We start from the raw sequence: 26,382 nt of genomic DNA, 5'->3' as shown, positions 1-26,382 counted from the left end.
CAGGGTGTTCCAGCAAGATGATAGAGGTTCAATAGGTTTGGAGCCCATCATCAGTAACAAGTATTTGTTTACAGGTAGAGAATTTCTTTCTCCTTGGATCTCTTTCTTACCTCAGCAGCTGGTGACAGTTAAGTGACAGCTATATTTGTAGTGTAGAAGATTAGGATGGGGTTTTTTTTCTTGAGGGATTTAACTTCCAGTTGGCTGGACAGTTAATTGTGTCACGGTCTGCATGTGACCTACAAACTCTGTAAGAATCCAGCTTGTCCCAGCAGTCTGTAATGTGAGCCAGCACTCAGCAGTGGAGATGTGTGTGTGGATCCACCCTGTGCATTCAGAGAGAAGGATCCATACAGACTGAAGAGGACCAAAGAAGAACATGCTTTTAATCATTTGTGCTTTGTTAGGCAGCATGTGGGAGGCTTTTGTGGACTTGCTTCCAGGAGCTGACAAAAGAATATTCAGAGAATAAGTGAGTCAACATTGTCATCCTATACACATTTCCATTTTTAGGTTTGTTGAATTGATTTCCCATTTCAGTGGTGGATGTCAGATTCAGGTTAAAAGAGATAAAAGGAAGGGTGTAAGGTCACAAATTAGTAGGAATGTTAGTAGGAATATTAGAATGACAAGGAATGGATATTTAATGCCTTTCATGGATCTTTGCTCTCAAAAGGTTCCAAGAGCACTGCCCCTGGATTTTATTTGTTCAAGGACGTTGTGCAAACAAGTTTCAACCTTCAGGTTATTCATAAGCTGACTGTACTACACGTGTTGCCCATTTGGTATCACTGTGGGGCTTTGTGATGAGGCATTTTTAATCGTGTGGCACTTGCTCATAGAACTGGGTGAGTCAAGATGAAGGAAGAGAAAGAGGGCACATCGACTCAAGGAGATGGTTGGTTCTTTGGGGAATCGAGTAGGAAGAGTTGATGTTATTTTGGGGGTGGAAGGAGGAAGTCAGGAGTAGCTAACTGAACTTCCCCAGGCTGAACAAAGAGGGTCAAAGGCCGTCTCTGTAAAGGACAACCTGGACAGGGTTGTTAATTCCAGAGAATTTGCCAGGTGGAGAGAGCAGGGCAAGCCTGGAGTGGTGACAGGGGAACAGTGAGAAGTGACTAGGAAGAAACTCAGTGAAGAGAATCACAAAAAAAGTAGGTTTTGATAAAGCTCCCCGGCAGAGTTGCAGGAGCTGTCATGGGGATGCTTTTAACCCACTGCAAGTGTGGAGAGCTGATGTTGGCTTAAATCACTCTCAGGGTGTTCTGAGTCACTTCATAGAATCACAGAATATGCAGAGTTGGAAGGGACCCACCTCAGTCCAACTCCTTGGCCCTGCCCAGGACACCCCAACAATCCCACCCTGTGCCTGAGAGTGTTGTCCAAACACTCCTTGAGCTCTGCCAAGTTTGGTGCTGTGCCCACTGCCCCAGGGAGCCTGTTCGGTGCCCAACCACCCTCTGGGGGAAGAAACTTTTCCTGAGATCCAAACTAAACCTCCCCTGACTCAGCTCCAGCTGTTCCCTGGGTCCTGTCACTGGTCATTAGAGTGAAGAAATTGGTACCTGCCCCTCTGCTGCCCCTTGGGAGGATGTTGAAGACTCCAGTGAGGTCTGACCTCACTCTCCTCTTCTCCAGCTGAACAAACCAAGTGCCCTCAGCCACTCCTTATACAGCTTTCCCTCCACCATCCACGTGGTCCTCCTTTGGACACTCTAATACCTTAATGTCTTTTTTTATATTGCAGTGCCCCAAACTGCGCCCAGGACTCGAGGTGAGGCTGCCCCAGGGCAGAGCAGAGCAGGACAATCCCCTCCCTTTCCCAGGCATCGATGCTGGGCCCGAAGTCCTCCAGGACACTTTTGCCACGGCTCACATGGCTGGTGGAGCGTTCAGGTGCAGTGAGTTCATCTCTTGGACTAAGTCTGAGGAAGGATGGAGCGAATCACCACTTAGCCTTGATTGCTCAGGGCCCCATCCAACCTGGCCTTGGACACTTCCAGGGATAGAGCAGCCACAGCTTCTCTTGGCAACCTGTGCCAGGGCCTGAGCAACGTCACAGCCAACAATTTCTTCGTAATACCTAATCTCTACCTACCCTTTTTCAGCTTAAAGCCATTCCCCCTTGTCCTGTCACTCCAGGCCCTTGTCCTCAGTCTATCTCCAGCTCTTTTGGAGCCCCTTTAGGTGCTGGAAGGGGCTCTCAGGTCTCCCTGGAGCCTTCTCTTCTCCAGGCTGGACATCCTCAGCTGTCCCAGCCTGGCTCCAGAGCAGAGGGGCTCCACTCCTGGGACTATCTCCGTGGCCTCCTTCCTGGCTGCTCTTGTTCAGCTTCTGGCCTCAAGCTGTGGGCATCCCTGCTGAATGGTGTTCAGCTCTTATTTGGAAAAGTCTTGGGAAAGCTGTCTGTTGTTTGAAACCTGTCTCTGTCCAAGCATCACCCCCACGCTGCTGCCACCTGCCCTCTGCAAGGGCTGTTCATGGGGCACCCAACTCCCAGCAGGAGCCATGGGGCTTGGATGCTGCTCCTGAAGGTGGATTGCTGCAGGATATGGACTGCCTGACTGGGGCAACGTTGAGTTACAGCCAGCCCCCCACAGGAATGCAGGACCGTGCCAGTATGACCAGTTCAAATATCCCAGCTGAGAGCAGGAGCCCCTGGCAGTCTTTCAAGCAGAGGTCAAATTAATGTCACAGCACACCTTTGCCAGAAGGAAGGCTTTTGAAAGTGCATTCTGGGAGCTAACTGGATGTGATTTCCCCATCTGTTCTGTATTTTTCCATTCCTTTGTTTGTTTCCTCTCACTGATCAGGCCTAACCTGCTGGAAGGACATCATGGTTTGGATGCCAGAGAGTGACGGTGAAGCCTAGATGAGGCAAGGGTGGCTCAGATTATGTCTTTGGGTGATTTAAAGCCCTTGGATGAGTGACAAAGTTCAAAAACACCTCTGGAGGGCAGGCAGTGCTCAGCAAAAAGCCCACATAGCAGGTCCCCAGCAAGTCTTGCCTTCAGAGAGGTCTCAGGAGTTTTCTCAGCTGAAAGGTCAGGTCCTGTTCAACTGCACAGACTGGCCACTCCAGTAAGAAACACAAATCCTTGCACCAGCTCACATAAGCCACAGGAGCTCCTCTGAGTTCAGAGGGGATCATTTCACATACCCAAGGGTACCTGCTCACAGGAAAGCCTTGCCTGTGAGGTGACCCGAAATGTAAACCAGCTGTTGGCAGCACCAGTGCCCAGGCACAGAATCAGAGAATCACTCAAAAGTTTGGGTTGGAAGGGACCTGAAAGCTCGTCTCCTTCCGCAACCCCATTGTGTCTTGTCCCATGGGCAGGGACACCTTCCACTAGCCCAGGTTGCTCCAAGCCCTATCCAACCTGTCCTTGGACACTTCAGGGATGGGGCAGCCACAGCTTCTCTGGGCGACCTGTGCCAGGGCCTCACCACCCTCACAGGGAAGAATTTCATCCTAATACCCAATCTAAATCTCTCCTCTTTTAGTTTAAAAGCACTGTCTGTCCATGTAAAAAGTTGTCTCTCTTTTATAAGCCCCCTTTATGCCCTGGAAGGGGCTCTCAGGTCTCCCCAGAACCTTATCCTCTCCAGACTGAACACAGCCAGCTCTCCCAGCCTGTCTCCATACCAGAGGTGCTCCAGCCCAAGGAACATCTCCATGGCCTCCCCTGGACCTGCTCTAACAGGTCCACATCCTTCTTGTGCTGAGGACTCCAGAGCTGGAGGCAACTCTGCAGGTGGGGTCTCACTAGGGCAGAGTAGAGGGGGAGAATCCCCTTACCTTCAGCCTGCCATCTGGACTCAGCCCATACAGCATAATCCATAGGTCTGGAAAACAGTCTAAACCAATGTTAACATTCAATACCAGTATGGGAGCTCAGGAGTCAGTCGTGTCCCCAGTCCCTAGTGTGTAGTTCAGGTGTGTGGCTCTGGTGACAGGCTGCAGGACACCATTGTTTCCTGCAGTCACTGAGAGGGAGCAAAGCAAACTTCAGCCATCAGACCTGCAAACTGACTCCCACTGCTTGCCCCTCACTCCAGCACAGTTCTCCTCCTTGACTCATCCTCACTGGCCAGCTTATGGTACGAGGAGGGTGAGCAAGGAGATGGGAGACATGGGGGAAAGCCCAGTAGGGATCTTAAGATTGATGAAAATAGGATTTGTGCACTGCATTAAGCTTCTTCCTACCCAAGGCATGAGTCTTTCTGAGCTGGATCCTGTGGTGAGCAGGAAAAGGGTGGGGAATTCCAACCTGGTGGGAGAAGAGGCCCAGCAAGGAGTTGCTGACAACAGAGGGCACAAAAGACAGTGGCAGCAGGGGCTTGACACAGGTGTATATCACTATACAAGTGATATCTTTCATCTATATTAAATCAAGTCGAGGGGTTTTTAATTTCCCCTTATGACCATAAAAAGAGTTCTTAATTATGATTTTTCAAAGCTTTTTTTTTCTCTAACTTTAATAGTTTTCTTAATATTTAAAATCCAATGCCACTTCATGGACTCTGTGGTGTGATTTCCTTTGTTATCCCAAATAACAAAGCACCAAACACTCCAGCACCCTTGGATCAATGTAGTCAGTGTTTCCATTGATAAACTCTGAATCCTTAAGGACATTTGTAACATCATTTCACCCCATCTCCTTTTGAATTCACTCTTTTCTGGATACATTGTGACTGCTGAGTTGAACAGATTAGAAAATACCATCTGCATTTTGAGGTATTTGCATTCATCATTCAGCGGGAGTTAGGAAATGCCTAGAAAATAGTTAGAAAATGCCTCATCAGACATTACCAGTCCAAGTGAGCAGGTTTCTGGATCTGTTCTTTCAGTTAAGGAGGGTGAGATCCAGCTCCTGAAGACCTGGACATGTCTTCAGGCAGCTCTGATGGAGGTGCAGGGGGATGGTGTGTGTTTAACGGGGTTTTAGTGCCAATGGTTGTATGTTGTTAAGAGTTTACTCCATTTTTCTGTGTGAATCTCTAATATTTGCTTATTCTAAACTTATCACTTGTAACATTATGTTTACAGTTTGGGGGCAGCATTGTTCTTTGTCGTTTCTCTGTGTGCACATCAGTGGTGTTTATCAGAAGGATGAACAGTGCTGTTCTTGCTCTTCTTCCCAAACTCTGGAGCAAACAGTGCCAATTTGCACACTTATCTTTTAAGGAAAGCTACCTGTTTTAACTAAGGGGGGAAAACACCCTGAGGAGAAGGACTTAGCTCTTGAGGTGGTTTCACAGCAGCATAACTGAAGGACTTGGGCTGGGTGGGATGGACACCACAGTGCTGGGTGGAGTGGCTGAGGACAGCTGTGATGGTGCTGAGAGCAGGGGGGTGGCAGTTCTGTCCCTGTGGTGCTGGTGTTAACCCCAGCCATGACCAGGAAAGCCCCAGAATCATAGATTCATAGAACATAGAATCATTAAGGTTGGAAAAGACCTTTAAGATCACCAAGTCCAACCATTAACCCAGCACTGCCAAGGCCACCATTAAAACATGTCCCCACATGCCACATCCACAGGTCTTTTAAGTCCCTTCAGGGAGGGTGACTTCACCACTGCCCTGGGCAGCTGTGCCAGCTGACCACCCTTTCAGTGAAGTTTTCACAATATCCAATCTAAACCTTCCCTGGCACAACTTGAGGCTCTTTCTTCTCATCCTGTCACTTGTTCCCTGGAAGCAGAGCCAAGACAGAGCTCTTGGACCTCCCCCGGCTTCCCCCTCCTGTCAGGGAGTTGCAGAGAGTGAGAAGGTCCCCCCTGAGCCTCCTTTTCTCCAGGCTGAGCCCCCCCAGCTCCCTCAGCTGCTCCTGGTGCTCCAGCCCCTTCCCCAGTTCCATTCCCTTCCCTGGACAAGCTCCAGCCCCTCAATGTCTCTCTTTTCTTCTTCCTCTCTTAGAGCTCCAGGGCAGGTCACCTACCTGAGGTGTTTATTCTTTTCTTACTTTGTTTCTGAATAGGAAAAAAGCACTCCTTCTGGAAGCACTGAGAATATTGTGGAAGTGATTGGTGAGTTGAGTCAAATTGGGAGATTACGGCTGCAGAAATCTCCTTCTCTCATGCAGGCATTTTCTTTTGCCATTTCAACCAAGAGTGACAGGAACAGTGTTCCTGGCTTTGCCATCTCGTGCATGAATATCCCAACCAAATATTCAGGGTCCTTCTTAGCACCCAGAGTCCAGCTCTGAGTTCTCGGGATGATCTGTCAGGGAAGTGGGCATTTCCCTGAAGCTGTTTTTTGTAGGAAGCAAGCCTACAGGGAAATCAAGCCTGAACACTGTGTCTGCACAGCCCTGAAACAGGGTCAATAAGCAGAAAATGGTCCCACTGGCCTGGCAGATAATCCTGGGGATGTGTGGCTCCGCACGTGGCACCAGGTGTGCTCTGTGGGGTGCTCTCTGGCTGTGTCTGGAGTCACAGACAAAAGGAAAAGAGGTGGTGGTGCTCATGCTGACCCACCACCACCCACCAGGGGCTCCTGAGGCAGCAGACTGGAGCAAGGATACGGATACTCTTGGTCTTGCCTTCCCTTTCCTCCTGTCAGTCTCCCCCAGGCCAGTCCACTCTACAGGCACTGGATCCCTTCCCTAAGCTTCTGCTGCTCAGCTAGGCTTGCAAATATGTCAAGGACTTCCAAATCAAATTTAACATTCTCCTGTTACAAACTGCCCTTCTTCCATGGGAAGGCAGTGGGCCCAGAATTTCAGTTCCAAAACTGCCGTCCACAAAACGTTACTGGCAATTACTCCCGGTGGAGGCTTTTGGAAGCTTTTATTGCTTCTATCCACAATCGTAACAGGCATTTTTGACAAAAGAAAAGAAACCCAAATAATTAAATCCATGCTTTGTTTTACCACAAATATATTGCCAAAAATTGGTTTGACCAGCTCTACAGACACGTAGTATTGTGTGCTGAAGGGAAGGAAGCCTTCCTAATTTTAGTTTCCTCTGTTATATCACACCCAGGTAAAGCTGCTTTACCAACTTCCTCATCCTGCAGATTTAAGTTTGGAAACCACAGCTTATTTATATACCACAGCTTATTTGTATACCTCCTTATGCTGCTAAATGCACACATATTTAGCATAATCAGTGTGTTCACAATGGGCCCTGTGACACAGAGAGCACAAGGCCAGGCTTCCAGCTGCACCAGCTGCACGGAAGGGACTGAACAGTGACGGGATGAAGCCAATTCTCCAAATGGGGAAGGATTTGGGGGTTGGCCATTTGGTTCTATGCTCTTCTGAGCTGTTTGAACCTGCATGGGAAAGGCAGCAGGTGACGTGCTTTCTGTGAAAGGTCTTGAAAGAGGATGCACTGGCTTCGTGCGGTGTAAGGGCAGCTCTGCTGGCCAGTCTGGAGGAGGGGGAGGCCAGAAGGATGTCCCTGAAATCACTGGGAACCATTGTTTCAAGGTTTGTGCTGGAAACCAGTGACTGCCTTGTACTGGTTGTGTGGGGCTGGGTGTGAGCCCGGGCTAAGAGGTCTCTCCTGAACTCTGGGAGAGCACAGGAGTGATGGTCTCTGGCGCTGTGCAGCAGTTGTGATCTTCAGGAGGTTGCTGTGCTGGGTTTCCATACACTCCACCCTAAAAAAGGCACCAAACTTAAGCAGTTTTATCAAGCATTTTCAGCTGAGGAAGGGACATGGGCTGCAGTATTGGTGTTCTGGAGCATTGCACCAGCTCCAGCACTCGGGAATGCTGCTCCTGAGAGCCCACAGTGCTCAGCCCCACCAGCAGCTATTGCCCAGCAGTCTCCTCAGGGCTTGCTGACATCTGCAAGGAGCTTGTCCCTGAGGTACAGCTCTCTGTCCTGCTTCCAGAGCAAGCAGTTCAGGAGACAGCAGATACAGACCTGCACGAGAGAAGACAACAGCGCCAGTCTGCGTCCCAGAGGAACCACAAGGGTTCTGCGTAAACGCCACTTTCCATGGGCATCTTGTCTTGGCTGTCGCTCTCCTTGCCTTCTTTTTCCTGTCTTGCCTTGCACCTCTGGACTCTTTCTGATAAGCTCAGCCATGTTCTTTATGGGCTGGGGTGAGAGGACAACTGTTGGCAGCTCCTCGTGGTGTTGTGGCTCCCCGTGGGAAGTGTGCTGGGGGGCAGGAGTGGGCTGGGGACGGAGGGAGCTGTGGAGATAGGGATGTGAAGGAACACAAAGTGGTTCTGGGATTTTTTCCGTGTTAGTGTGGGGCAGCAGCTCTGTCCATGTGGAGAAGAGCTGAGGAAGAGGTGGCAGCATTTCCTCCCTGTGTGAAGGAGGTGTCTCATGAGTGATCTGAATTGGCTGATGCGTAGGCAAAGCAGCTTCCCTCACTCACTTGGTGCCTGTGTGCCTGAGGGATGGCACAGTGGCTTGTCTTGGGAACCTCCATGGAAATGGAGAGCCCATTGCCAGTGTGTGGTCCCTGGGTGGCAGTGGAGCCCAGGATTTGTCCAGCATCCTGATGGGCTGCAGTGGCCTTGCCGGGCAGGACCTGGTGCCCGTACAGCAGCTGTCTGAGCTATCCTCACTCACTGTGCGGGGATGCGGGGGCTTCACCTGGGGTGAGGGGGAAAGGTTTTATTTCTGTTGCTGACCCACTTCACAGCAGACTCAGAGACCCAGAACGAGCCATGCTGATGGACCAGAGCTGAACAGCCGTGTCACAGCAGGCTCAGCCAGCTCCAAAGTGACCTAAGTGACAGGAAAGGGAGAAATGGTACCTATGGAAACCCAAAGCTGTCAGCTGCAGTTTGGCTCATGTCTATGAACAGAGAGTGCGGCCAGAGTGTGCTGGGGCTGAGCACTGGTGCATGTTCTTCTTTAGAGCTTTTTTTCTGGTGCAGTGGCTTTCCAAAGCCTCCTCCCACATGGCAGCACTTGGAAGTCAGGGGAACTGGCTGTGAGACTGGGAGACAGGGGCAGAGGCTGAGTGGGGGAGAAGAGCCAATGCAGACGGTAGAAGTGTTCTGGGCTGCTGTTCACGCCTGCTGAACCCCAAGTGCCACATCTACGTGGTTTTTGAACACTTCCAGGGATGGAGACTCCACCACTACCTTGGGCAGCCTGTGCCAATGCTTTACAACCTTTTCAGTGCAGAAATTTCCCCCAGTATCCAATCTAAACCTTGCCCAGTGCAACTTCGTAGGGTGCAAGTAGAATCCTTTACTCCCGTGTGCACGCCGTCTTTTATCAGCTCGGGAGGGGAAAGGGCCAGAACATAGGGCGGAGCATGAGACAGACAAGCGGGGGAACAAACCAGGATAGGGACACAGACAAAAGGGGGAGGAGCGGGGGAAGCAAGGAGCAGGCAAACTCATGGCAAGCCTGGGCTTGTCCAGAGTGTGCACTGTGTCGTATGAATACAATGAAACCACATAATAACAGTAAAGTCCATATAATAACTGTAAGGTCCATATAATAAAATCCTGTCAATTGTTGTATGTTTTTTTCCACGCCTGGAACTGTTCCCATCACAGAGCCCCCCCACCTCCCTCAGCAGCTCCTCATCAGAATTGTGCTCCAGACCCTTCCCCAACTCTGCTGCCCTTCTCTGGCACCCAGAAAACCTTCAACCCCTTGAGGTCTTTCATTTCATGAGGGATCCATCTATTTGATGTCCTCAGCCTTTCTGCCTCTGTGCCATGAGCTCGCAGAGGAGGGAACAGAGCCCTTCTGCAAGGTGCCACGGTGATGCTCCCCCAGGATGAACACCGAGTCTCTGCTTTGGCCCCCAGATCTCCTTGGCTTTTCTGGGCTGAGTCCTGTGAGAGTCCTACCCTTGGCACAGGTGGGTGGGAGGTGAGAACCCCCCGACTGGGCTAGGACGCTGGGCCAGTTAAACATCGCTGTTGCTGGGCTGGCAGAAAGGTGCACAAAGGAGCATCCTTTCTGTGAAACAGGTGCCAGAGAGAGCCCATGGGAAGCACAGCACCAGTGAGTGCAGTGCTTAGGAAAGAAAACAACTCCCATCAGAGTCCAGTTCACGGCCGGGGAAGGAAGAAGGTTGACGTGGATAAATAGTAAGGATTTCCTCAGGATTTTATCTAGAATGGATACAGGTGAGCAGCACAAAGATGCTGAAAATAGCATCTCCAGGCAGACAATAAACAGCTCAGTCTCAAGAGGTGCCAGGACAGAGCTCTTGGAGCAGGAGGGGTGGGTTCAGCAGGAAGGACAGGTAAGGGCCACGCTCTCACCTGAGGCAGCAGATCCTGCTGGAGGGACAGTATCCCCCAGTACCTGGCTGATCAGTTTGGGAGCACCACCTGTGTTCCATGGGACAGGATCAGTCCCACGTTTTCTTTGGTTGCATTCTCTCATCCCAGTGCCAGTGCTAGGCAGAGCCAGCCCATGCTGGGAGCTGTCCCTATGGGCAGGATGCCGTGGGGCTCATCTGCCAGCCCCTCACAGAAGGGGAAGGGGACAGGGGAGGTTCATCTGACTCTGTCCCTTCGGGCTGTCAGGGCCCTGAAAGCTGATCCTAGGGGTGGGAGCATCTCCTGGTGGGTGCTGTAAAACCCCACCTGGGACCTCACATCTCAGCCCCCTCATGACTGCACCCCTCTGCCCCAGCTGTAAGTGCCCGGGCTTTTTCAGCCCGCAAGGGACAGGTCAGCAGCCCCCAAAATGCTTCGTTGTTGGCAGGGAGGGGGGCTCGGGGTGCAGGAGGGCAGCACGCGTTGGACTCGCTTTGCAGAGCAGCTGCAGTGGCAGCGCTCGCTGGCTGAGAGACGTGCAGTGTAGAGTACCACAGAATGGAATTGTCCTGGAACTGTAGAGAGCTCAGGGACGGCTCTGTTGTGACAGCGGGGTCAGTCTGGGGACCACTGCCCTTGCTCTGGTTTCCAGTGAGAAGGAAGAGAAAGACAGCAGGCTGCTGAGTCACGAGCAGGAGTCAGATCTAGGATAGCTGCAGGAGCAGCTGCATAGTCAAATGAGTGTTTGGCACCAAGTCCAGCCCTGAGTGAGATCTGTGGGACCTCCTCCTGCCACAGTCCTTATGTCCAGCGGAGCAAGGCAGGAGCCACACACATCTTCCCATGTGGAGATCCAGGGAAAGGGGCTGGGCGGCCCCATGAACAGATCTGGGGGAGCAGGACCTGGGAGTTGATGGGGGGGGGAAGAAGAGAAAGGCCAGGGCTGCCTCCTCCCCATCTTCCAGGGAATGAGATCCCAGCACAACCTGAGGGGGCTTAAAGACCCCCTCTCCCAGACTCCCATGCTGGGAGATGTGCAGAGGTGTTTGCTCCTTCCTCTGCACCCGGACGGGCTGGGCATGGATCCTGCACAGCAGAAACAGCACAGTAGCTCATGGAGACTGCAGGGATCTGTCCATGGGAAAGCTCTGGGCAGGCTGGGCACAGGGCACAGCCATGGCATCACCATGCAGGGACCACCCTCCAGCTCCTGACTCAGTCTCTGAGGCTGGTGCAAGGACAGACACAGTGTCCTATAGCACAGCTGTGCTAGTCCTGGCTGGGGAGTCCAGGAGGGTGAGGGAATGGATATGAAACCATTGAACATGGTGAACCTTTGTCCACCCATCTGTAGGATCACAGAATCACAGGATAGTTTGGGTTGGAAGAGACCTTAACACTCATTCCACTCTCTTGCCATGGGCAGGAACACCTTCCACTGTCCCAGGCTGCTCCAAGCCCTGTCCAACCTGGCCTTGTGCACTTTCAGGGATGGGGCAGCCACAGCTTCTCTGGTCAACCTGTGCCAGGGCCTCACCACCCTCACAGCCAACAATTTCAATTTCTTCCCAATACCTAATGCAAATCTCCCCCTTTTCAGTTTAAAACCATTCTCCTTTGTCCTGTCACTCCAGGCCCTTGTCCAAAGTCCCTCTCCAGCTCTCCTGGAGCCCCTTTAGGCCCTGCAAGGGGCTCTCAGGTCTCCCGGAAGCCTTCTCTTCTCCAGGTGAACACCCCCAGCTGTCCCAGCCTGGCTCCAGAGCAGAGGGGCTCCAGCCTTGGAGTATCTCCGTGGCCTCCTCTGGACTCGCTCCAGCAGTTCCATGTCCTTCCTGTGCAGGGACCCCCGAGCTGGAGGCAGCTCTGCAGGTGAGGATTCATCAGAGTGGAGCAGAGGGGCAGAATCCTCTCCCTTGCCCTGCCAGCCATGGGGACGTAGCCAGGATACAGTGGGCTTTCTGGGATGTGAGCGCATCCGTCCATCCGTCTGTCCATCCATCCATCCACCTCAGCTCGGGAGAAGAGCTGGGAGAAGCCGCTGCGGGATCTTCTGGGACAGGCGAACGAGTGAATTCACCCTGGGGATGGAGCCCATGAACGGTTCCCCCTCCTCCTCCTCCTCCTCCTGCTCCTTCCCCCTCTCCTCCCCCCGCCCCGCCCTCCCCGGACCGGCCCCGGGCGGCGAGTGGTGAGTGCGCGGGGTGAGCGGGGCCCCCGAGGAACGGGGCTTCTTCCGTCCCCATCCCCATCCCCATCCCCATCCCCATCCCCATCCCCATCCCCATCCCCATCCCCATCCCCATCCCTTCTCACCCCCCTCCGGCCGCTGCCCCTTCCCCTCGGGAGTCCCGCCCCTGTCCTCCCAGCCTGCCGGGCTCCTGCCCGGCTTTGGGGGGATTTGTCAATTCTTTTTCCCGCTGTTTCTCCCATTCCTGGTGGGTTTCCTTCCGTCTCACGCCCGCCCCTGGACAGAGGCACAACCTGAGTGTTCCTCCTCTTTTCTCCCGCCTTTAACTAAAATAGGGAGAGATGGTGGAAATTGGGCACCTCGTGGGGGTGGCTTTGGGGAGAGAAGCGTTCCTTTTGTCCTTTGCAGGCTGGGCAGGAGCAAGAGCCTGCTGGCTCTATGTTGAGAGCAATTTTGGGCATGAACTGTGCCCGAAACGGAATGGGGACCTTTTTGATAGTGACCATCGATGAGAAGGGAGAGCAGCAGTGGGCCAGGTCCTTGTGGGGAGGCAGGAGGCATGGGGGGCTTGTCTGTCCTCTGTGACCCAAGAACAGCACACGAAGGGCTGTGGGGCAGGGCAGATGGGGTGGTGTTTCGAGGCAGGGTGGCTCAGGGGCACCTCTTCATCAGGGCCTGTTCTTTCATGGAATCACTGTCAGTGTCATTCTCTGGAGTTACAGCTGCCTCCTAATGTTTGTGAGGAGGCACTTGTGCCCTGGTATCAGCCCAGGTGGCCATGACAATGGGACCACAGGCTCACTCACCAGCCTGGGTGTTTGCAGCCATAGCTGAAGGATGTGATGCACTGCAGCTGGCACTCAACTAGAAAAGATCACAGATGTCCCCCCCTTGGGGCTGCTGTGATCAGCAGCCCTGATTTTAAGCAGTTGGAGGGTTGGGTGCATTCTTGATCTGTCCACCTCACATGGATGTGGCCCCACAGCACAGGAAGGCAGCAGGTTCCTCATGTCTGTGCTGGTACTGTTGCATGGGCTGGAAACCTTCCCATGTCTGACCTCAACTGGCCAAGGGCTGCAAGGAGGTAATCCAAACTCAGCAGGTTTGGGGAAACAGCTGTTCTGCTCCTGTTTTTCTCCGGAACATTGACAGAGATCTTAGTAAACGCTGTGCCTGCTGAGGGCTGCCCATCCAGCCTCTCCTTTTCCAGTGCAAAGCTGAGGTGCAGATTAGCTGCCTTGTGCAAAAGAGCAGAGCAACTGACCTTGTGTTTTTCTCCATCTGTTGTTTTTCAGACCTCCCCAAAATTACACCAACATCGAAATGAATGAGTGCGGGGAGATCGCAGCAGACTTCTAATGCTCCTGGGCACAGCTGGCTCTGACAGCCCTGGGGCCAGGGATGTGTCTCAGGGGGGCAGAGAGGCTGTTCAGCTCCCCCACCCAGTGGGGCTGCTGCACAGACCTGCAAAATGCCCAGGTGTACACATACACCTACACTGGTGTCTGTGTGCATAGAAATACCCGAATTGTTTCTTACCCTTCTTAATTTTAACCTCAGACTCCAGAAGACCAAAGAAACAGGCTGAGGACTTCTTCTAGGCAGAGGTTGTGCTAAGTGTGGTGCCTGGACACGGAAGGCTGCAGGAAGGACATGCCCTGTCTCCTCTCAGGATTCACTGCCGGGTGATGAGCCAAGGCCACCCCCATCAGACCTTTCTACCTGACAGGCAAAGCCAGATCTGGTCTCTCTGGACTTAACTGCTGCAGCGAGGGTACATCAGTCTCCCTGAGCCTTTCTGGTCCAGGCGAAGAGTTCTCAGCATCGTGCTCTGCTCTGCTTGAGCAGCTCTGCAGCACCAGCAGCCTGCTCCAGGGACAGCCCTTGCTGCTGTGGATCACAGTCCTGCCCAGAAAAAGGGGTTGGAGGAGAGATGAACATCCAGTTCATTAGCTCCCGCCCAGGTGTAGTCCTGCCAGACAATGGGCAGTAGCAGTGCCAGACTCTGGATCTGCTGAGAATGTGGGGTGAGGAGGGTGGAACCTGTTCAGTAAAAGATTGTTTCCTCCACATCCCTAATGGTGCAGCAGCTGATGCCAGGTTCCAGTAACACCCTTCATGTGTGGAGTGCTGGTCTCACCTCGTGGGTTTGAGCACCCTGTGCAGTTCCACCCATGGTGCTAGTGACCCAGACAGACCCAGCCTACTCAGACAGAGATCCCACCACTGGATCTGAATCATGGTGTAAATAGGTTTTTTACTGAACAACGCTCTCTAGAGGGAGGACAGGAGGTGTTCCTGTGATTGACCATCACAGCACTCATGATTGACCCTCATGAGCAGGAAGCCTCATGTTTCCTTTGAGTCCCACCTCCCTGCTGTGTCCCTCTTAGGGGGCCCCCAGCCAGCTTCAGCACCAGCCAGGATGAGCAGCACAGGAGTGAAGCATCAGCCTTCCACTGCCCAGCCCCTTGTGCCAGGCAGCCCCTTCCAGTCAGCAGGGCTGAGAACACGAGGCACCAGGGACCTTCTCTGCTGGGTGCTGCACGTAATCCTCGGGCAGCCTCTGAGAGGTGGTTCTTCCTCCCGACTCCATCAGCACAGCACTGGAGCGCACCAGCACTGCGGGAGCTCACATCAGCTCCATCTTGAACTGGCTGAAGTTGGGCAGGGTGGGCGAGGGCTCGGCCATGCTGCTGAAGGGGCCGCGGGACTGGTTGGCTGGCACAGCCTCGTGGCTCACAGTGGAGCTGAGCTGCTGCAGTGTCATCAGCACCTCCTGCTGCAGCCGCTGCTGGTGCTCCTGCTGGCGCTCCAGGCGGCACTGCTGCTCCAGCACCACGTGCAGGGCCTGGCTCAGCCTCTGCACCTCCGTCTGCACAGTGTCCAGCTTCTCAGCAATGGCTTGGGAACTGGGAGCAGAGGGGGGCACTGGCACACCCCAAGCAAGGTGGTGATTTTCTGGACTCACGGGGTTCGGCAGGGCAGTCTGAGTGCTGGCATCTTTGACCTGGAGAAGGGAAGGTGAAACACTATCAGCTGCCCCTTTGATGGCATTTAACAAGAGAAAGATTTATTCTGCACTAGCTACAAGGCTCAGAGAAAAGCTCTCAGGGAAAGCCATCATGTTGTTGCAGACCTCTAGACCTTAGCATGAGCTGCACTTCATCCCCACCCCGCTCCGGAGTCCCTGGTGCCAAGTGTCCTGTCAGCATGTGTTGAGCCAGGATGCTGCCAGACAGCAGTGGGGCTGCCCACACTACAGCCAGGCTTGTGTTTGCTCTCTGCAGGCACAGGAACAGCATCTCGTGGCCTTTGCTTTCTAAGCCTTCCATTTCTTGTACTGCACCCTGAGGCAAAGGGCTCTTCTGCTCCCCATGAGGGATCACATGCTGGTTTTGAATGCCAGGGTAGCCTCTCAAGCAGCTGGCAAGGGCTCTTGGCAAACATCTGAGTGGGCTGGAGAAGGCTTTTGCTCTCTCTGAGCAGAGACAGGGTCACGGATGAAGGCCCAGCCTGGCTCACGGCTGTTTTGTTCCCAGCATGTCATGGCCAGAAAGGCAAGTGCCAGCATCCTACCACCCTCCATGTGGCAACAGCACTGCCCATCAGTGAAGCCTCTGGAGGTTAGAGATGCTCCAGAGGGGCAAGAGCATTGGGGCAGCCACACTGGCACCTGCCTGGGGATGGTGTGGGGACTGCTGGGTCATGGAGGTTTGTCCCATGGTCACCACTGCTGCCAGCAGAGCTGGGCATGGCCATGGGGCTGGCCAGGTGGCTGTGTGCCCACCATGGTGGCAGGATGGCCACAAGGACAAGGACCTGCTGAGACAACATATGTGTGGCCACATCCTGGGGGTCTTGCAGCGAGGCAAGGCAGGGGGGTACATGTTAGGGATTATGGCAAATGGAAGGTGGCCATCCTGGCTGTGTCACTCTGTCCTGGAGTGTCCACAGCCCTTCATCTCCTGGTGTGGCACCAAGCCACTCAGCTGCTGGTGTTCTTGGGTGGCTGGGAGAATCTCCTGAGCTGGTACTGACACTAGGCCTTAAAGAGAGGTCTGTGAGCTGCAGGTTGGAGGCCAAGGCTGGCAGCGACTGGCATCTCCACGGCCAGCATCGGCCAAGGGCAGCAGCGAGTGCTGGCTGCACGTGGGTGGGCAGCAACCCCACAGCCTCAGCTCCCCCAGACGGGCTACCCAGCTACATTCACCAAGTGCCACAGTCAAGCATTGCTAGGGAAAGCAGCCAACAGCAGCTGGGGGGCATTTTCGGGAGCCTTCCACACCCAGCAGCCTGTCCCAGCACATGGTGTGGATGCAGCAGGGCGCTGTGCAGAGCTGCCCAGATGGCAGCTCCACACCGGCTCCTGGATGGAGCAGATGGGCTCCCCCATCCTGCCATACTACCTTTTTCTGCCAGAGAACAGCCCTGTCCACAGTTGTCTTCTTCACCACCAGGGCTGGGTTCCTGGTGTGAGGTGTGACCAGCCGCCCTTGGCTGGGCAGTGGCTGATGGGGGGTGGCCAAGCCCCTCAGAGCGGGGCAGCTCTCTGGAGCCAAGGGGGTGCCTGTGGAGCTGTTGTCACCTGCAAGGGATAGAGAGAGAAATGCCTCAAAAGGAGGCTCTTGGGGGCTCCCCAGTGGGAAATGGGGCCCCTTCCCCAGCCCAGCACTGCCAGGGGGTGGCCATGGTGCCCCCATTAGGGAGCCAGGCCTTACCATTCCCAGGGGCTGGCCCCACGGGCAGGGTGTCCCCGAGCTGTCCATCGTCCTTGCAGAGGGAGGCCACACTAACCATCTGGATGCTCTCCTTGGTGTCCTGGCTGCCTGTGGGATCCCCAAGGGGCACTGCAGGGGGCCGGGTGCCCAGCAGCCTGGGGGGCTCAGCCTCGTGCCCCTGCAGTGGAGGCCAGGGCTGGTCCCCATCCCAGCCAGGTGCTGCCAGCCCCGGCTCCACACTCTTCCTCTTGAGGAAGAGGTACACGGCCTGCGGCGTCACCCGGATGTTGTCCAGCTCCAGCACCTTCTTGATCTTGCGGAAGCTCAGCCCGGCCCGGCGCAGCTCCACGATCCTCCTCTTGGCATGGTCGTCCAGCCGGCCCATGGCTGCAGGGCCCCTCCTGCTCCTGGCTCCTACATCCCTGGGGCACGCCTGTGCTGGGGACTCTGGCAGCCCCCCAGGCAGCTCCAAGCCCTGGGGGATGGTGCTCGGGCTCAGCTACTGCCCTGCTGCCAGGCTGCTGGCTCTGGCCCGTGGTGCATGTGGTGCCATTTCCAGCTTCCAGCAGTGACACAGTTCCCAGATGGAAAGGAGGTGGCTCTTCCCACCAGGATGAATATGGACAGCCCCAAACCCGTCCCTCGCTCACACAGAGCCCCCTTAGAGTGAGGGGTCCAGCTTGGTCCCCCAGCCTGCCAAGGGCACAGAAGATGGTGACAGGCTTGGCCCTGCCCAGCGTCCCAAACTGGACATCAATCCCACCCTGCCAGCAGCACAGCAAGGAATCAGAAGCGGTCAGGATGCCGAGCAGCAGCTCAGTGTCCCGGGAAGCTTGGTGTGAGTCCTGGCAAGCGGCTGCTCATCACACAAGGCTGGCAGGTCCCCAGCAGAGCCTCACATCTCCTTGGCAGCCTGGAAGGTCACAGCAAGCAGAACTGGAGATGCCCATGTAGAAATTCCTGCATGGGAACTGCTGATGCTGCAGAGTCTGCCCTTGGGTCTGGAGAGAGCACTGTCCTGTACCTCTGGAGAAGCAAAATCAAAGAAAGCACAACTGTAAATGTAATGGCTGCAGTTCCTGCGCTTTCCTCTTCACACCTATGTATGTGTAAACATGCACATGTATGTGCCTATACACCTATGGTGGAGGGTTTTTTCCATTTCCTACCAAATTCCTTAATCTCCAGGCATTTCTTGGACCCTCAATGCTGCAGCTGCTGCCTAAAAGACATACTTTTTGGGTTTCACTTCACTGAAATAAATATCCTTCAAGAATTCCCGTAAGGCAGCAAAACAATTTCTGGATTAGCAACAGAGGCTGCATCAAGTGGCTGCCAAGCAGATGTGATACAGGAGCCTTTTCCAAACCCCGCTTCCCTAGACACATGTGGATCTTAAAAAGGACAACAATATGTTGTCTTGGCCAAGGAGGCACAGAGACTATTGGACATCAGCCTCAGGAAAACGGAGTCACTTAATTTAACAGAAGAGTTGTGTCCCTCTGCATTTTACTTCTTCTATGGCAAAAGAGAGAGACATTAACTCCAGAGATCCAGCTCTGTTTGCATCTAAAGGCCATGCCATGCCCTGCTGTGTGCATTAGGGACCTTGCAGATAAGAGCTGGGGGAGTGGATATAGGAAAACAGATGTACCTGGACGCAGACACAGCAATTGCAGAGCAAGAGGAAAAGCTCAGAAATTCTCAACCTTCCCCATGCCAAGGGAAGATGCTACAAGGAGACCATCCCCTTGAGGCTGCTGACCATCCCCTTGAGGCTGCTGGTATGAGAAGCTCGGGCCCTGGCAAGATAGTCTGCCCTCCTCCCAGAGTGTTTCCAGACACGGCCAGAGGACACTGGAGTGTCTGAGCAGCTGGGGACAGACACATACCATTTGTATCAATGCCAGAAGAGCCGGCACCCATGGCTGCAACCCTCATCCGGCTCCACAGGGAAGGGGACGATGAGAGTGTCTTGGAGATGTGCAAACTCCACGCAGCATCTCCTCCAGCTCCCTCTCCACTGAAGATGTGCCCCTGTCAGGGGAAAAGGGCTGCCAGTGAAAGCAACAGATAATACAGTATTCCAGCAATTTCCTCCAAGACCACAGAATCAATTAGTTTGGATTATTGTGTCCAACCTTTGACTGATCATCACCTTGTCAACTAGGCCATGGCACTAAGTTTTTTTTCCCATACTAAATGTACTCCCTATTTCCACAGCTGAGTCCATCACCTTCTCTTCCTTCTCCCTCTCCAGAGGGGATTTCTCCCATGGAGCTGCAGCTTCCACCATGCACACAGCTTATCAAGTTACACATTCACAGAGATGAGACCTTTACACTCACCTAGCCTTCGAGGTGTTTGTTACTCTCCAATAATTTTTGCACAAGGAAAAACAAAAATCAACCCAGTGAGAGGGAAGGATTCAGAGATTTTCCTAGACCTGTGATTTTGCATAGGAATGGAGTTCCCTTCACTTTCCAGGGGCAGGCTGGGGGTGACATTGTTCCTCTGAAGGTTTCTTATGCCACTTGGAGAAGTTAATTCCAGAGGTGGTTTTGCAGAACAGGGAAAAAGAGCATCCGTGGAAGAAAATTTACAGCACTGCAATTGTGTGAACTCACTCTCTGCCTTGATCCCCTTCCATTTCTGTGGATATCAGAAACACAAAAAGGTTTCATCTCCTCCATAAAGTCCCTGGAACAGCTTGTTCTGGGCTGACTCAGCCTTTGCTACTTCTAAAACAGAGCAGCACCACTAAGTCAGCTTGGCTTGGCATGTCCACACAAAGCTCAGGTGCTCTGAGCTGAGTGTGGACACTGTAAGTCCCCTGTTCTGAAATCCCTCTTGCCTCCACCTCCCCAGCTGTCACACTGTGTGCCGCTGGCCACAGCTGCAAGTCCTTTGGCAATCCCAGATTCTACATCTTTCCCCTGCAAGCCACGATGGCTCCAGTGTGATTCCTCATGGTCTGCAAGTGTCCTCTCCCACCCACACCCCTGTTTTGCAGTGGAATGGGTAATCCCAGGGGGAAGACACAGTGACTGGAAGACTCAGCTTACGGCTCCAGCTGGGGAGGGATGTCCCACAGCACCACGGACTCCAAGTTTTGCCCTTTGGTGGGTTGGGTTCTGAGACCCTACCCAGCCAGCCGGACATACACCTTCTTGTGAGCAGCTGCATGCTTTGATATACCACCAGGCCTGCAACAGGAATTTTGCTCCAGTCTGCCAATTTAGGTGTCTGTCCAAATTTCAGATTAGCCACTCTTTCTTCAGCTGATGCTGAATGCTTGCAATGCCTGAAGTTTTTAAGTACTTAGTTGTAGCTGGGAAAGCTGCTTTACCCAGGTATTGCTGCTGGTAGTCTTTCTATTCCATAATTCTGCAAGCAGCTATATCCACCAAAGCACAGCCCAGAGCCTGGAGCAGTCTTCTCCTCACCAGGATTATTTCCTTAGCTCCCACGCTCTCTGGAGCAGAAAATACTGCAAAATGGAATAACCTCAAGAGAGAAGAACGAAGGCAGCACTCCCACACATCCCGAAGTTCCTTTCAGAGCAGAGTGGATTTAAGGGTTAACCCTAACTCTAACCCTAAGAAAGAGGAAGAAGAGCATGAATCCAAGTTGCCTACAACCCAGGTGATGTTACCTAACTACATGCCTTAGGGCAAGCAGGCTTTTCCTCTGCTCCACTTGTTTCTGTGCCAGCGCAAGCCCCTGCTCCAGGAGGTGATCCTGAGAGAGAGAGGAACTCCCCAGTGTCCATCCTGCAAGTCCCTCAGGGCAAAACTCCCCCATCTGCTTGCACACACAGACACACACACACCCAGCCACTGCTGTCTGTTTCTCCCACAGTCCTTCTGCAGCCCCGATTACCTGGGTTTGAATGCCAGATTCCCCAAGAGTGAAACATTAGTTGTGTGACCACAGAGCTCGCTCGTGTCTGGGCAGATTGGCTTCTCCCTTCTGTCTTACAGCTTGGACGTGGGCAGTGTTTACCCTGCAGTGTACAAGCAAAGCTGCTTCTGAAATTCATGCTGGGTTGAAGCAAGGAAGAGTTAAGCTTTCAACAGCCATGCCACAGGTGACTATGTTACCCTGGGGTTGTGTTTTCTCCGTGGCTATTTCAACCATCTGGGTTAGCTGCACAACGGCCTGGCCCCTGAGATGGAACAGCCTTGGAGAGATGTAGGCACTTACATAGAGACGGGCTGAACCAAAGCAACAAGCTCCCACCCACCATTTCAGGAGCAGCACAGCCACAGGGTAGCAGGTACAGAGGTGGAGCAACAGGTCTCACTGGAGAGACAAACTGCTGATGCTGAGAACTGCTCTGACTGAAGGAGACGGAGGAGTGGGAGGAGGAAAAGCTGTGACCCACAGAGAGCATGAAGATGCAGAGCAAGAAGATGCAAATCATCCTGTCTGATCTCAACAAATGAAAACAGACACTTTATGTTGTTAACATCCCAAAGGATGTTGGGCTCAAGGGCTTGCTGTGCTGCTCAGAGTGCAAAATACTCCTGCCCTAAGAAGGGCCATGTAGGATCGTGAACAACAAAGTTGGATGTGGATATGTCTCTCCCCTTTCAACTTTAACTTTGTACAGCGGAAGGCCAGTGTACCAGGGCTTGGGAAATTCACTCCTAATGGATTCAGAGTTGGCAAAAGTGGATTGATCCTCATGGACCTTGTAGGGAAACACAAGACAAATCTGTCAGATCTGGGCCTTGTGGCTGGTGGCAGCTCAACAAGGTCCTCTTGCCCACCCTTTCCATTGCTTCTGGTTTCCTGATCTCCTTCTCAGATCCCCAGTACACATTGGGAAGCTGGAGCAGCTGCAAGCAACTGGGGAGGGACACTCATCCATCCTCATTGGTTTTATGGCTTTCCCACAGTTTTAAATAGCTACTGCAGAAGCTGGCAAGACAAGTTCTTTTTCACTCTGCAGCAGCTCAGAGGGGAAAAAAATTATTAAAATCATCCTCCAGAAGCACAAGAAGGGCAGTGCTGGATAGGATTCAGATATGGATTCAGACAGCAGGAAGTGTATCAAGTGGAGCAAAGGTGCTGTGGAAGGAGCGAGTCTGCCAGGAATGCCCCAATCCTCACCCTGCAGAGAACTGTGCTCTGTACACAGCTGTGGGCAGGACAAACAACTGGTACAGCAATCCTCCACTGGGCTTCCTGCCCTCAGGGCCCTGTTCCAGTGCCTGCCTGGCACAGCTTGGAAAGGACATGGATAGTTCTTGGCTCTTCACATAGGGAACAGTTTCACTGCTGTACAGACAGACTGGAAAGTCTTAGCTCTGTGGAGACAGGTAATGACAAGGGGCTCATGGAATCACAGGATATCCCGAGCTGGAAGGGACTCACAAGGATCTTTGAGTCCAACTCCTGGCCCTGCACAGGACACCCCAAGCAAGGCAATGAGCTGGCAATGTGGTTCAGTGGAACTCAGCTTGGAGAGAGATGAACAGTATTAGGTGTCCAATGCTGGAATATTGCCAAAGCAGGAAGATCTGTGCCAGGGAAAAATGGCCATTTCTCCCAGGCTGCCATTTTAGTCAGTGTCACTGCTTTGTGGGACTTGCCAAGCAGCCTGGAAGCAACACCATTATATGACAGCACTGACTGTTACCAGCCACGTAAACAGCTGCATCCCACCTTACAAGCCCTAACTTTCTTTGCAAAGTTGGTGAAGGAACAGCTCTATTACAGGTTTTATTAAATGCTGATGGACCAAATGGATTTAAACAGTGCTGCTGCCACCTGAGCCGAGCTGGCTCCCCTCTGAAGGGGTAACCTCAGAAGAAGCTTTTCAACCAACTGGTACTTCAGCCATGAGAATGGCAGAGAGAAAGGTCTGGCTGTCTGGCCCAGGGTTTGAAGTGAGCTGTTTAGAGCCCACAGCTTGCTTTGCTCTGTCACCCATGATAACTGCCTCATTCCTTTAGGCTCTGCTTTCAGAGCAGTTGAGGAGCTAGCCCTGCCTGGCTACGCTTTAAATCCTCAAATGCAAAATACAAAAATTTATGGGTTTACTTTAAGGTTTGCAGAACATGCAGACTGAAGAAGGTTGGATCCCCACAAGGTTTCTTTAACTGTCTGGGGGGGTTGCAAACCAATTGTGAGTAGGATGACACACATATTTGCTCTTGCCCCAGACAATGTCAGTATAAGCCTGGAGCTCACTGGGGAATAGAGTATAAAGATACAGTGGGAGAATAAATAGGAGCATGTTGGGACGTTTAGGGGCACAGGGTAACAAAACTGTATTAGTGTTGTTAGTACTGTTATCTCACGTTTGAGGGGAGGAAAGGAGCAGTTTCAGGAAAACAGGAAAATCCCCTCTGATGGTGAAAAGGTCCCACGCCACACAGCACAGAGCAGAGACTCTGTAAAAAAATCATACTGATTGACAGCTTTGAACAAAAAGGCTTCACATTGGATCAGCTCTCCTGCATCCCAAAACTCACAGGTCTCCCTCAACACCATATTACTTGGTCTGACAAATTCAGCATGGTTGTGATGTTGTGCCTGTACCTGGTAAAGGTCAGGTTTGTATTAAGAAATTATTTGGAGCATCCAAACCTGATATTAAGCACTGTGGAACCACAGCTTGAAGGAACAAGAGGCTTTCACAGAGCACCTGGGAAGGCCTGTGGAGAGGAACAGGCTAGATTTCATATCCAGGCCCAAAATCCATCTATGCCCTCAAACTGAATTTGTCAAGGAGAATTTAAGTATTCAGCCAAGAACAACAAATGCCAAGTATCTCAAGGCCCTGTCTTTACCTGTGCCTCTCTTTAAAGCATTATGCACTTTGAGTCACTGCTCTCCAAAGATGCAGCCCTTCCAGCAGAGAGAACTGCACTGGCTAAACCACAAGCACACCTTGAATTTCTAGTGTCTTTCACATGCCTGAAGAGGAAACAAAGAAATTACTGCAAAGTGTACCATGATATTTGTTTCTTATGGTGAAAGCAGGATGTTTGACCAAATTTAACATTGAGCAGGCATATTCTTACAGCATCAGGGCATATAAGTGTTGCAGGAAAACAGCGAAAAAAGGGCATCTTGGCAGAGGTTTTAGGTTAAGAGCACTGAAATACACAAATGTATGCACTGGCACATCCAGGGGCAGACAGTCCTGAAGTCCTGAGCCTGTTCAAGGACTAGCTACCAGTGTGCACTGAAAGAAAAGCCTCAGACCTCGAGTGAGGACAGGCTAGGTGTTCAGAGGCTATGGCTGAAGACTTAATTCACCTTTAAGTACTTCAGCTAAATTTATAAATTCACCTCCTTCTGCAACCTAGAGAGGAACCCTCAAAATCTCCTATTTTTGCTGTTGCAAACCTATGTAGCTACTCGACAGTGCAATCACTGGAACTCTCTTAATTCTCTGCAACAATAACAAATGCTGTTACTACACATCAGGATGAAAAGTTTCGAAGTCCGCAGAAGACAAATTCCACACCCTGCAATTCCTCTAAGGAAGCCACACAGGCTGTATCCTCTGAAGCACATCTACCCTTACCCTCATACAGGTGCAGAAGGAGTGTCAGACTGAACAGGAAGGGAGACCAAAGATCTTCTGGCACATGGAAAGCACCAGCATCCAGAGGCTGCAGGCTGAGCCAGTGCACTGCAATCCCTACAAATGCTAAGCCATGCCTGGTACAGGGTACTCACACCTCACCATGATAAATGAATGCCACTGTTGCTGTGGGGAGAGTGACCCACAGATCCCCTGGAGCTCGTGGGGCTCAAGGAGAGCCGTCTGTAGCCACACCACCACAACCCAACGCCAGTGAATGGGAAGGGCAAATGAAGCACCAGTTGCAAGTCTGTGCAACACAGAGGACAGGCACTCAGCCTCAGGCAGCATTTACAGACACTAATTAGTCCCAACCACACCACAAGCAGAGCAGTTCACCTGAGGAGGTGGCAGTAAATAGCCTGTACTCAGCAGCTTGGAAGTGCAGGAGGGAAGGGACAGAAAAATACAGAGGTAAGAGTCAAAAGCAGCCCTGGTGGAGCTCTGTTCTTTCTTCTCCTGCTTGTCCACGGTGTCTTGCCCGAGCAGCTTTGTGGTTACCTGCTGCCTTAAACCTACCGCCCAGCATCCAAAGGGGTCTGGACTTCCGCTAGGAAACAGCTGGGCAGGTTTCTAAGTTCAAGAAGCAGCTGGAGGACAGCACTTCAGCTCGGGCACGCCAGTCACAGCCCCGACCCTGAACATCAGCGCAGCACCAGCCTCCGCATCCCTGCTCGCCCCCGGTGCCTCTGCCCCGGCGTGGCCGTGGGCACCGGGGTTCGCCAACACCCCACCCCGTGCTCCCATCCCCTCAAACTACCACTGCCAGAGCTTCTCTCATCCTTCTCCGCGACGCTCCCAGCACCCAAACCAACTCCGTGCACAGAAGCAGAGGGGCAGAGCACCCACGTACAAGGACTGCCGACGGCTGCCGGGATCCTCCCAGGCGACGGCACCGCCTCGCTGCCGCTGCCGCCGCCTGCTCGGGGCCGCGCCCAGACCGGCTTCGCGGCACCCAACTTTCTGGGAGGCTGCTCTTTGAAAAGCTCCTGCCCTCTTTGTTTGGTTGGGGCAGAGCCAGCAGAGGCTGCTGGGAAGGTCACCCAGGAGGAGACTCTGTACCGGGAGGGAGGAGCCCTCTCTTAACTCTTTCGGGGCAGCCCCGCTGCGGGGCCGTGAGGAGTCACATCCCATCGGCGGCCTCGGGGCACACAGCTGGCCATGCCACCCCAGAGCACAGCCCAGGCGTGCCGGTCACACCTGTGCCAGAGGATGGAGGAGAAGCCCCTCGGGAAGCAGCGATGCTGTCCCTAGAGGTCCCATCCAGGGCTGGAAGCACCAGCTCCATGCTCAGCACTGCTGTGGGCTGCTGGCATGGGGCAGAAGGTCATAGTAGTGCCATTCGCTCTGAAACTGAAGCGGACTCCTGTTCTCACTTCTGCTAGTGCCCCCAAATGAGGTGTTCGAATATCCCTCCTTGTTCAGGCTTGGCCTTATGGCTCAGTCCTGCCAACTGCTGGCAGCCACTGCGAGGGGGATCAGCCCCCTCTCACCTTGCCACCACCATCCTGGGGCTGGCTCTGCTGCTCACAACTCTGCAGGAACCTGCTCCAGGGGCATAGGTGGGAGGAAAACTTTTCCACAACAATATTTTTCTGCTGGTTCAGTGACCTCACTTGACCACCCTTGGAGAGATGAGAGCCGTTATGGGAATAAGGGTGTG

The 26,382-nt window shown here is 53.0% G+C and overlaps 1 protein-coding gene across 2 annotated transcripts; it reads right to left on the bottom strand.

Annotated features, from left to right (window-relative positions):
* Positions 1–14,626: 14,626 nt before the first annotated feature.
* On the bottom strand, positions 14,627–25,722 carry LOC116794924. Of its 2 annotated transcripts, none has more exons than XM_032704128.1 (4): positions 25,573–25,722; positions 17,114–18,139; positions 16,802–16,980; positions 14,627–15,402 (listed from the first exon to the last, which is right to left on the bottom strand). In XM_032704128.1, the coding sequence occupies exons 2-4, from the start codon at positions 17,496–17,498 to the stop codon at positions 15,025–15,027; spliced, it is 942 nt and encodes a 313-aa protein (XP_032560019.1). In that variant the 5' UTR covers positions 17,499–18,139; positions 25,573–25,722; the 3' UTR covers positions 14,627–15,024. The 2 variants fall into 2 exon arrangements, with proteins under 2 accessions (XP_032560019.1, XP_032560020.1); XM_032704129.1 differs by lacking the exon at positions 25,573–25,722 and adding an exon at positions 20,996–21,108.
* Between the last annotated feature and the right edge of the window lie 660 nt (positions 25,723–26,382).

The sequence above is a fragment of the Chiroxiphia lanceolata genome, chromosome 16 (genome assembly GCF_009829145.1).
Source record: "Chiroxiphia lanceolata isolate bChiLan1 chromosome 16, bChiLan1.pri, whole genome shotgun sequence".
Lineage (NCBI taxonomy): Eukaryota > Metazoa > Chordata > Aves > Passeriformes > Pipridae > Chiroxiphia > Chiroxiphia lanceolata.
This window is presented reverse-complemented; position numbering and strand designations above follow the sequence as displayed.

What these genes read in the sequence shown, in the direction of transcription:
- LOC116794924 (XM_032704128.1), bottom strand. Translation starts at nt 17,498, where the DNA reads ATGGGCCGGCTGGACGACCATGCCAAGAGGAGGATCGTGGAGCTGCGC. An exon ending in GGGGCCAGCCCCTGGGAATG is followed by an intron (nt 16,981 to 17,113) that starts GTAAGGCCTGGC and finishes TATCCCTTGCAG; the next exon opens with GTGACAACAGCTCCACAGGC. An exon ending in CTGTTCTCTGGCAGAAAAAG is followed by an intron (nt 15,403 to 16,801) that starts GTAGTATGGCAG and finishes TCCCTTCTCCAG; the next exon opens with GTCAAAGATGCCAGCACTCA.